Source organism: Pangasianodon hypophthalmus, chromosome 16, assembly GCF_027358585.1.
Source record: "Pangasianodon hypophthalmus isolate fPanHyp1 chromosome 16, fPanHyp1.pri, whole genome shotgun sequence".
Taxonomy (NCBI): domain Eukaryota; kingdom Metazoa; phylum Chordata; class Actinopteri; order Siluriformes; family Pangasiidae; genus Pangasianodon; species Pangasianodon hypophthalmus.
The window spans coordinates 10,529,305-10,540,219 of NC_069725.1; the positions used below are offsets into that span (position 1 = coordinate 10,529,305).

The 10,915-nt window shown below is 38.0% G+C and overlaps 1 protein-coding gene across 6 annotated transcripts; it reads right to left on the minus strand.

The window, feature by feature from the left end:
• Positions 1–1,353: 1,353 nt before the first annotated feature.
• On the minus strand, positions 1,354–10,874 carry usp21 (ubiquitin specific peptidase 21). 6 transcript variants are annotated; one of them, XM_026920979.3, is made up of 12 exons: positions 10,212–10,874; positions 9,718–9,866; positions 7,989–8,042; positions 7,771–7,888; positions 6,872–6,986; positions 5,538–5,812; positions 4,591–4,694; positions 4,419–4,505; positions 4,252–4,330; positions 4,036–4,143; positions 2,617–2,731; positions 1,354–1,730 (listed from the first exon to the last, which is right to left on the minus strand). In XM_026920979.3, exons 2-12 carry the CDS (start codon positions 9,850–9,852, stop codon positions 1,640–1,642), a joined length of 1,281 nt encoding a protein of 426 aa, XP_026776780.3. In that variant the 5' UTR covers positions 9,853–9,866; positions 10,212–10,874; the 3' UTR covers positions 1,354–1,639. The 6 variants fall into 6 exon arrangements, 5 of the variants coding, with proteins under 5 accessions (XP_026776780.3, XP_053096671.1, XP_026776779.3 ...); XM_053240696.1 differs by having other exon boundaries at positions 4,591–4,682; positions 5,538–5,602; positions 5,690–5,812; positions 9,718–10,874; XM_026920978.3 differs by having other exon boundaries at positions 5,538–5,602; positions 5,690–5,812; positions 9,718–10,874.
• Between the last annotated feature and the right edge of the window lie 41 nt (positions 10,875–10,915).

Below are 10,915 nucleotides of genomic sequence, written 5' to 3' on the forward strand. Positions count from 1 at the left end.
GATCACTGTTGGATGAGGAGGTTCATCCTGAAGGGGTGCAGTGGGGTTGAGGTCAGGGGTCTTTGCAGGACACTCAAGTTCTTCCGCTCCAACCTCGGCAAAGTATGTCTTCATGGACCTCGCTTGCACAGTAGCATTGTCATACTGGACAGGGGTGGATTTAGTGATTTGGGGGGCCCTAGGCAAAATATAGGAATGGGGCCCTATTCTATTGCACACATTGTCCTCGATATTCCATTACAGCTGGAGGCAGGGTTGGGGGGAGGGGGCTTGCATTGACGCTGCTGAAATAACAGCGGTATGAAACATTTCAGTGTTTTAACATAAATATTTAAATTTTCAGCATATGCTACTTAGTATTAATAATCAAAAATATATATAATTTGCATTTCAGGGGGCCCTTGGGTTGCCTACCTTTGCCTAGTGCTAAGTCTGCCCCTGATGCTGGAAAAAGTTTCAGCCCCTTAGTTCCAGTGAAGGGAAATTGCATACAAAGACATCCTATACAACTGCTTTCTTCTAACTTTCGGCAACAGTTTGGGGAAAGCACAAATATGGGTGTGATGGTCAGGTGTCCACATACTTTTGACCAAATATTGCATGTTGACCATGTGACACTTTTTTAGAAGACAGCACTTACAGCTATAAAATTTAGAGCAGTGAAATAAAAGAGGAATAAATGGCATATAAATATCAGTTAAAGGAATTCTTGAAAGTGTAAATTTAAATAATATATGTGGGCAAAGATAACTTTCTGTATGTTGACAGAGATTGTAATGCTAGTTACAGGTAGTTGCACCTATGTTCTCTTGCTTATATAGATCATTAATGTAACCATGCTTGTAAGATTCGAATCTATAAAAGAGTAGTGTGCTTCACCTGCAGAGTGACAGTATTTCATTAAATTCTTGAAGTAATCCATAAAAGAGGATTCAAGTCCCCGTCAATGACAACAGCACAGGCATTGATACTCACTTGAAAGTACCCTACCTTCTAACACTCGATCAGGTACCCAGAATAACATCACTAGTTTTATCCATTCACACCTTGTGTCCATTATGGGCATCATACAGACAGTTGCTAGTTTATTAGGTCTCATTGTTCCATTGTCAGCAACTCTAAACTGTTCAAACTGTTCAAAAGGACCAACATAGGACAAACTATATTATCATATTATCATAACCTATACCCTATAACCTATATTATTATTATTGGTGTATTAGACATGGACATATTAGTGACACAGAAGTGTATGTGGTGCAGATAAAGGTAACACTGATTTTAAAAAAGTTATATATATATCTATTACTTTAACAAAATAGAGGTATACAGTTTTACGGATTCATTGTCTGTGCACATTTTCTGTGTTGCAGCAAATGTTTTTAATTTAAAAAAAACAACAATGCCTGTGGCCTAGCAGAAAATGTTTAAACAAACCTGTTTAAATCACCAAAAAATAATCCAAGTACTTTGAATATAACAAAGAGTTTTGCTGGCAGTTCAATGAGAGAGCAATGAGCAGGCTTCACTGAATCCACGTTTCCTCTAACATGTTTCTCCTGAATGGTCTGTGAACACTGCCACATAAACTTCTTTCCCTTGGGAGTGGAATTGCCTACTAATGTCCGGTAAAAGAGATTCATTTCCTGGAGGCCGTGCTGTTTTTAAGTTTGTAGAAGAGAAGATACGCCTGGCAGGATTGAAGCTGGTCCTCAGATATTTGGGTAACACTGTGAAAATAGACAGCATAAAATAGATTAACAAGACTTAAGACAAGAGTCCAAAGTCACAGATTTATATTAATATGATCTTTCTAACATGTTATAATTTCTACAGTAACAATTAATTCACAGCGAACTGTATGGTGATTGTTTCACAATAAACTAAGCTTAAGAAAAAAACAAATGAAAGTGTTAAAATGTCTAATTGTTGATATGATGATGTTGATATGATGATTTTTTTTTTTATAAGGAGACATTTATTTAACATTTATGGAAGAGTTTTCAGGACATAGTACTACATTGTACTTTCTGGTTTCTTGGTAACATGATATGCTGCAGGTTTTTTGTCTTATTAACTTTAAGAGAGAGAAAAGGGAGAGGCCGTGAAAGAACCACTGTTTATAGCTGCTGTATCGTAAGTGAACTAACTTGTTTCACAGGTGTTCTACAACATTAAATGTAACTGTAAATGGTTAAAATTATGACATGTCATTCGCTGATAAATTAAACATTGTAATTTTGGCTAATCTTGAGGAAAAAAACATTTTGGGATGCACAGTGTTATCATAAAACCAGAGCAAAATCTACACAATGCTGAAGTTAGTCACCTATAACTCCAGAAGTGTAAATACTGTATACAGTATATTTGTTTCTCTTTATTGCTATATGGTTGCACCAAACAGCTGGCTAATCAGTTTTTTTAGATATGAATTAATTACCTGATATTACGTTTTTAGATATGAATTAATTACCTGATATCAGCATTGTTGATCAGACACACGTAATATCACGGATCAAATGTTTCCTATGTGAGATGCAATATCACCACGAAAAATGTTGCGCAATGAAATGACATTATTAGTCTGACTGAGTGTTGTGGAAAAAGTGTTCTCACCACGAGTCATTATAGCAGCACCAGCCTCCTCCTTCCTGGCAGACAGCTGTGTAGTGACCCATGTTCACAGTGCCAGTGTGGTTGCATAGAGCATATAGGTCATACAGCACTGGGCCTGAATTCACATGAACATGAATCTGTTACACTGCCATTCAACAAAACATAAATGTAATTATGGTAAATAGCTGAGTAAAGCCTACTGTGTTGTGTGTTTCTGAAAACTAATTATTTAAAGTTATGTTTATTTGAGTAAATCTGGCCAGTCAAAAACAATTATATAGTAATGTCTCTTGTTCAGTAATCAGGCACGGGGGCCTGAGCTCAGGTTACTGTCTCTGTGGAGTTTCTGTGCACTTCGACCATCAGAATGGGGAAAAATGTGATCTCAGTGAGCTTGACTAGGGCATGGCTGTAGGTAACTGAAATAACCACAATTTACAACCATGAAGAGCAAAAAAGCATTTCAGGACACACAAAATGTCAAACCCTGAGGTAAATGGGGTCCAACAGCAGAAGACCAGGTTGGTTTCCACTCCAGTCAACCAAGAACAGGAATCTGAGGGCAGAGGTCATGTCACCTAGTCTGGCGAATCTTGATTTCTGCCGCAACATGCAGGTGGTAGGGTCAGAATTTGGCATCAACAATTCAGGCTACTGGTGGTGGTGTAACGGTGTGGGGAATGTTTCCTTGGCACATTAGGCCCCTTAATACCAATCAAGCACCATTTGAATACCACAGCTTCTCAGAGTACTGTTGTTGACCATGTGCATTCCTTTATAGCCACAATTTACCCATCTTATAATGACTCTTTCTAGTATGATAATGCACCATGTCACAAAGTGCGTGGTGCATTACATCATCTCAAACTGGTTTCATGAACATGACAATGAGTTCAGTGTACTTCAGTGGCGTCACCAGATCTGAATGTGGTAGATTTGCGGCATGAGCATCCAGCTGACAAATCCACTGCAGTTTTGCGATGCAAACGTGAAGAGAATCTCAAATGAATGTTTCTAATAAAATTGATTTTGGGGTGGGAGGTTGGATCTATAAAATATTAGTATGTAGTATGGTGTTCCCCAAAAAAAAAAAAAAAAAAGTGACCAGTGACTGTATGTATAGATGAGTGCAAAATTTGCATCCCCTTAGGGAGAATTTTAATTTATAACAGTAAGACTGTTAGTGCATGTAACAGAAAAGGTCAAAGGGTGCATGCATGTTAAGACAGTGAAAATCTAAAACATCAGCACAGACTTTTGCAACTCCCTTTCTTAATATGACAGAAATGTTCTCTAATAACTGATATGCCCATGCTTTGCCTCACACCTGTTTTGTGTCCTCTGAACAGCTTTTGGTTCCTATAAATGATTAATGATGAATTAATAGATTTAATGTTGCTCCTCTACATGCATTCTCACCACAGTCACTCGCTCCATATGGTCCCAAGTCAAGATCAGTAAGAGGGAACGACACTGGTACTGTGTTTTTCCGGGTTGAATACCTTGTTGCTGTAAAGCGCTTTAAGTCTAAGGCAGGCAGTTAAGTGAAATTCTATGGAGAACCTTTAGCCTTGCTATATTCATCGCTATCATTAATGCCATTATTATATCCAGGAAATAAAGTGAAAAGGATACGTATCACCAGGATTTTAGGGAATCTCTGGATGGTTAGAGTTTTTGTGGTCTCTGTGTGACGATTACACTTCTCACACATCTAAAGCACACAAAACAAATTAAAGTAAGTAAGCACACATGGAGTGTTATCCATGCAGACACACTTGAAGCTCATGCTTTGTACGTACAGGTGAATTTTCTTTGCTGAGTTTTTCCTCATGTGAGAACAGATCCAAACATTCCCGAAGGGTCACACCTGCTCTGGAGTCACATGTCTAAAACAGCACAGGGTGGAAAGAAAGGTGAAAATCAGGTCTACACATGTCCCAGACAAGGCCTAAAAGAGGGCGTGTGAGTTACCTTTGGGATAGGCAGCGACAAATCACAGAACACATCGAAGGTGTTGGAGTAGTGTGAGCAGACAGAGCAGTGCAGCGAGCTGCGCAGCTGTCCTGAGAACAAATCTGTGACAAGTGAGAAAACAGAGACGAAACAGTACAAGACTCATGATCAGTATAAATAAAGGTGCGAGCTGTAATTTTGAAAAGTGTTTCTAGACTGACAATAATCATATCTTTTTGAAAATACTTTAGAAAAAATGTGATTTGTTGCAGAATTGCCATGTAGCTGATCTTGCTATTTTCTTCATTTTATGCTTCGGTTCTGTTTTTCCAGCCCTTAAAATACAGCTCAAAGAGAGCTCACGCACTTTCCTTAAAAGCCACTATTTCTACTTTTTAATATTTTAGCAGAAGTATCTAAAAATTCCAAATTGTTCATATAAAGTTACTGTATTCCATGAAAACATTTTTAATTAAGTTCAGAAATCTTAATTCGCATTGATGTGCTTTATACAAAAGCTTTTTGTTAGGCCCTTCAAACACAGTCACATAGTTTGAATGGTTCCAAGTCCCTATCAGCAGAAGAGAAGCACTGCCTCAATATAGCAAACGGCTTTAAGTCTAATTCTGCTGATACCAGGTGTTTTTGGGATAACTGTGAACGAACATTCATTTGAAATCTGGTACCTGAATAACTTGATTCCTCTCCTAAGAAAACATGCATTGTTACACAAACAGAGTGTACTGATATTGCCGACCCCACCTTCTCTGTGGGGCAGAGCTCATTTCAGGGCTAGGAACATATAAACAGAAGCCTGGAAGCAAGAAACTAATTGCAAATCACAGTTCTTCTAAGGTATCTTTAATGTTATATGATTATTACAGGTCTAGAAATACTTTCACACATTGCAAAATGCACCTTTAAATAAAAAAAGGAAAATGCGTTATCCTGCCAGTCACGCTTACCTACAATTATACTGTCATCCTTGTCCACATGTCTCTTCCACATAGCAGCTGCTTCTTCTGAAATCCTAGTTTGAATAGTTAGTGTAGGAATTGAATGTCTATAAGGCTGAATAGCTGCTGCTTCTTTTAGCTCAGACCTCTTGTTTGTGTACCTGAATCGGGTGTAGCTGGGCTCAGGACTGGTAGAGGTGGCAGCGTGATGTGAGGATCGGCGGTTGATTTCTGTATGTAACCGGTCCAAAAGGAATCGCAAGAACTCCTGAGCATCCTGCTGACTGTCAGAGTGAGAACGTGAGGAGGCATTTTCATGATCTACATCCTGCAAAACGTATAACTGTACTATATAAAATACAGTACCATCTATTTGACTTTATACCGCAGCACTACAGAATGCTTGATTCTGATAGGTCAGAAGGTGTTGATTAATTTTCCATAACAGCATGGCTTGGACAGTAGTCCTAGCTGCAAGGGTTTTTTTTAATGCACTCATTCTAATTCAATTCAACTTTCTTTGTATAGTGCTTTTAACAATGGATATTGGCTCAAAGCAGCTTTACAGAAACATCTAAATTCAGGATACAAATTTTACATTTATGAATTTATCCCTAATGAGCAAGCTAGAGGTGACGGTGGCAAGAAAAAACTCCCTGAGATGATATGAGGAAGAAATCTTGAGAGGAACCAGACTCAAAAGGGAACCCATCCTCATCTGGGTGACACCAGATAGTACGATTATAAATAACTCCCTTCTAAACTGTGTTTATATGGTCAAAAGGTGCAAATGTGTAACCACTAAAGCTCATGATAGGTTATCATGTCTATAGTAACAATTTACACAGGGACTTGTATGGTGGACGCTCCACATGAATGGGTTTAAAATGTGTAGCTGTTGATATGGTGAAGTTTTTTTTTTTTGTGAGGAGACATTTATGTAGCATTGTTGGAATGCCTCTCCAGTGTTAGTGCTTTGTAATGGTTGGAAGTAAAGCTGGAAGTTTTCTGACGTGAGAAAGTCTTCAGGACGGAGAGTTTTGCGGTTTCTCAGTAACATGAAAGCTGTAACTTCAAGAGAGTGAGAAAAGAGAGGCTGGTGAAGGAATGACTATTTATTGCTCTTCTAATGTAAAACAGGAAGTAACTTGCTTTGTGATCGTTCCAACATTCAAACATTGTTATAAACGGATAAAAAGTATATAAAAAGTGCCAGGCTTTATTCCTTACTTACTACCACATTATAGATATTGTAGTAATGCTACTGCAACATTCGTAATCAATACTGTGAATGCAACCATTTGAAAACACCAAGTACTGCAATAAATTACTGTTGTGCCAACCTGTATCCAGTGAAGTAAGGCATAGCCTCTTTAAAAACACAGTAGAACCGCTCAGGATTTACTGGCCTTTTCCCTTCATCTGTGCACCACAGTCCTTCCAAAACTTTGGTGAATTCTGGAAAAGAATTGATGGATAGAAATATAATGCAAATGGCCATTACATGAAGAAGAGATGAGACAGCTTTATACCAGACACAGCATGCGTGATGGAACTTCATTACGTATGCAGTGGGATTTCAGAAAACTGAAATACTTTAACTTTAACATTACACTACTATATAGTATTTCACCTTTAATAATGTCTTGCAATATTTCAACAGGTATGCTCCTGGAAATAAAGTTACCTGGGAGCATACCTCTTGAAATATCCATCCATTTTCCATACTGCTTATCCTACACAGGGTTACAGGGAGCCTGGAGCCTATCCCAGGGAACGCAGGGCACAAGGCGGGGGACACCCTGGACAGGGTGTCAACCCATCGCAGCGCACAATCACACACACACACACACACTAGGGACAGTTTGGAAATGTCAACGCATGTCTTTGGACTGGAGGAGGAAACCGGAGTATCTGGAGGAAATCCCTAAAGCACGCTGACATCATGCAAACTCTGCATACACAGAGCAGAGGTGGGATTTGAACCTCCAACCCTGGAGGTGTGAGGCAAACATGCTAATCGCTAAGCCACCATGCCCACCACCTCTTAAAATATTGCAAAACATTTTACTGAAGACTACTGGTAATTTTCCTAACAAAACAAGCAATTTAATACTTGTACTACTTTTGCAATGTATGAATTTTTGTCACATTTTTGTCAAACTGTCACATACTAGTGTGTGAAGTACTTAAATTTGATCAAATTTAAACAGTGAATTAGCATAGGGAACAATGCTCCCACCATTCATCAGCTCTGGCTCTTGACTGGAGCACATGTCCTGGAGGTAGGTTTTAGTCAGACAGTAGTCTCTAAGACCCTGGGTGTGGGAGAGACACTGTACAATGGCATTCAGGAAACACTGTGAGAGAAAGAGAGCAGGAATGAAACTTCAGTACCATAATGAGGAAAAATACTACATTATGAAAGCACTAAGAAACATTTTGTGTACTATAACATACTGTGTTCCCAGCATTATGCAGTCCAACTCGTCCACTGCCCAGCGTTAGCTCTCTCTGTAGGAGGAAAATTGCAAATTAAAACATCTCAAATTATCCTTCGTGTAGGTATAGACTAACAAATCAAAATGGTACATAAGTAATTTCATTCTACCTCATTATAAACCCTCTCAAAATATCCTGCCAGGCTAAACCTCTCCAGAGAGTGTACTGTTTCCATTTCTACATCTCTAATCCTATTATCACGTACAGGGAGTACACACTCATGGAGGTTACAGAGGCTTACTACAAAGGCATCTATCTAGTTGAGGCAGTTAGGAGTATGCAGCACCTCTGTGTGTCTATATACATGTGCACGTGGCTTTTTTTGTCATAACACAATAATAATGAGTTTAATCTGAACATGCAGCAATGACAAGCTGAGACATTTGCAGCTTAAATGCTCCAATTAGACCTACACTATGGACCAGGGATACACTCAGGTCCTGGAGAGTCCAGAAAATTTTAACACACCAACTAAACCTGCGAGTTAAATAATAAATAAGTAAGGAATAAATAAATAAGTAAGGAATAAAACATGACCAGGTATTCTGTTACTCCCCAGAAGTTGATTATTTTCCAATAACAGGATGTCCTGAAATGTTTAACTAAAAAAAATAATAATAATTTGCTGAAGATTACAATTTTTAATTTATTAATGAATGACATCATACTTTTAACTGTTTATAATTACATATAATATTGCGGAACAACCACTGTTATCACTTACAGTGGGGTCCAAAAGTCTGAGACCACATTGAAAATCTGGGATTTTTTTTTATTTAAAACTAAAAATAAACAAAGTTTTAGAATTTTGAACATTCTAAAACAAAAAAAGGAAATGAGTCATGAGTCCCTTCTGTTGAAGCAGGTGTTCAGAAGACATGCCGAGGGATTTGATGGAACATGGATCATCAGGTTTTACACAAACTTGTGGAGTCTTTCAGCTCGAGTGCACGCTGTCATTAAAGCAAAAAGAGGATGTACCTAATACTAAGACAATTTCATGCAAATATTCTTAAGGTTCTACTTTTAAGGTGCTACTTTTGTTGCTGATATCATTTGTAATGAAAAGCTGTGTGTTAAATTGAAAAAGAATGCCAAAAAGAAGCACTTTCACTAGTGGTCTCACACTTTTGGACCCCACTGTAGTTTATAGCAGCTACACTCAGGCATTTCCTCACCAGCGTCATTTTTCTCTCTCTTGAAGTTAATAAGATGAAAAAGGGGCAGTTTGTTATATTAGTGAGAATCCAGAAAGCACAAAATCCTGTCCTGAAGACTCTGGTGTAAAACCTCCTGACAGTTACAAAGCCTTCTTCCATAAATGTTAAGTGTCACCATAGCAACGATTATATAATTTTCTTTCTTAAATAACAACACATTTTTTAAATCTGTTTAGTATTAGGCCTTTATTATGTGAATGATCTTCTGAATGATTACATGAAAAACTACTAAACACACTAAAACAGACGCATTAACATGAACTTGTGATTTGAGTTACAGCCTACTTGAATTACAATCACTGTTCGAGCTGCTGTTACAGAAAAGTCTCTGACCAATCACATTTAACACACCTTATACCACCTTATAGCACTGTGTTATAAGGTGTGTTACAGTAGGGAAATCACTAAATTACGGCCCTGTATAAGTCCAGAACAGACTATTCCCTTTAAAACACTAAACATCTCACCTCTTTGTCAGCCACCAGCAACAAGCCCATGAGGGAGGTGTAGAGCACCGACTGTGAGATGTCTAGATTTTCATTTTGGCTCACCAGTGAGCGACACAGGGCCTGGCATGAGGTGTCCATCCGAGTTCTAAGCATTGAGCCGTTACAGTCTACACTTACACCATGCAATGTGCAAAAGACAAATTTGAGAATGTGATCAGCAGTGGAGCAATAGCTGGTATCAATTAAAAAAAAAAAAAAATTTAAAAAAACACATTGCATAAAGACACCAGTGATAAATAAAATGAAGTAATTTGACAGGAACAAACTGCATTGCGACATCAAGGGGTGCATGTGATTTTTTTTTTTAATACATCACACGCCAATTAGTCTAGACTACTATTTAGTTCTTCCTAGTTTATGGAAAATTTCATTATATGAACTCAAATTAACTGCTTACATTCTAAGATACTTTAACTGGTCAACTGTTTTAAGGGTACAGAACATATACTTACACAGATAATACTTCTAACGGATGTTCTCCAGTCCTGGATGGAATAAAACTTTTCAAATGTATTCCAACTACATGGTGGTTGTCTTTACCTGGGTTTGTTAAGTCTATCAGCTATGTTCCACTCTCACTATAGCTGCTGATCACCAGCCACCATTCAGACCAGTGAACCTTTAATCACCGCTAATCTTCCATGTCTCTTTGTAGAAGCGTCTATATTTAGCCAATCTCCTTTTAGGAGCTGGGACACTTTAAACCCACAGTCGACACAGGTCTGTGCTAACAACTAAGTGCAAAAGTTTGCATCACCCGTGATTTCTGGTTTTACAATTTACACATAGAAAATGTGGCTGAAAATTTCCACCATGACCATCTTATCTCCAAATCTGATGTGAAGAAGTGTAGATCATCTGAGTCAGAACAAGAAGAGTAACAACCAAACAAATCAGAGGATATGATACTGATATGATACAGATTTCAAAAATACAAACGTGGAAAGAGGCAGTTATGAAGGTACGGTTTGGGCATACACATCGGAAACATAACCTTCTTCATTACTAATACTTTACCATACACTCTTTGGCCATTTTTGTTATTTGCAGTTATAAATGAACATTTTTGGAACCTAACACACTAAATGCTTTGCTGCTATAAATTACATTTCTTTGTCTTCTTCCTTTTGTCTTAATAGTATACTAACAGTATCTA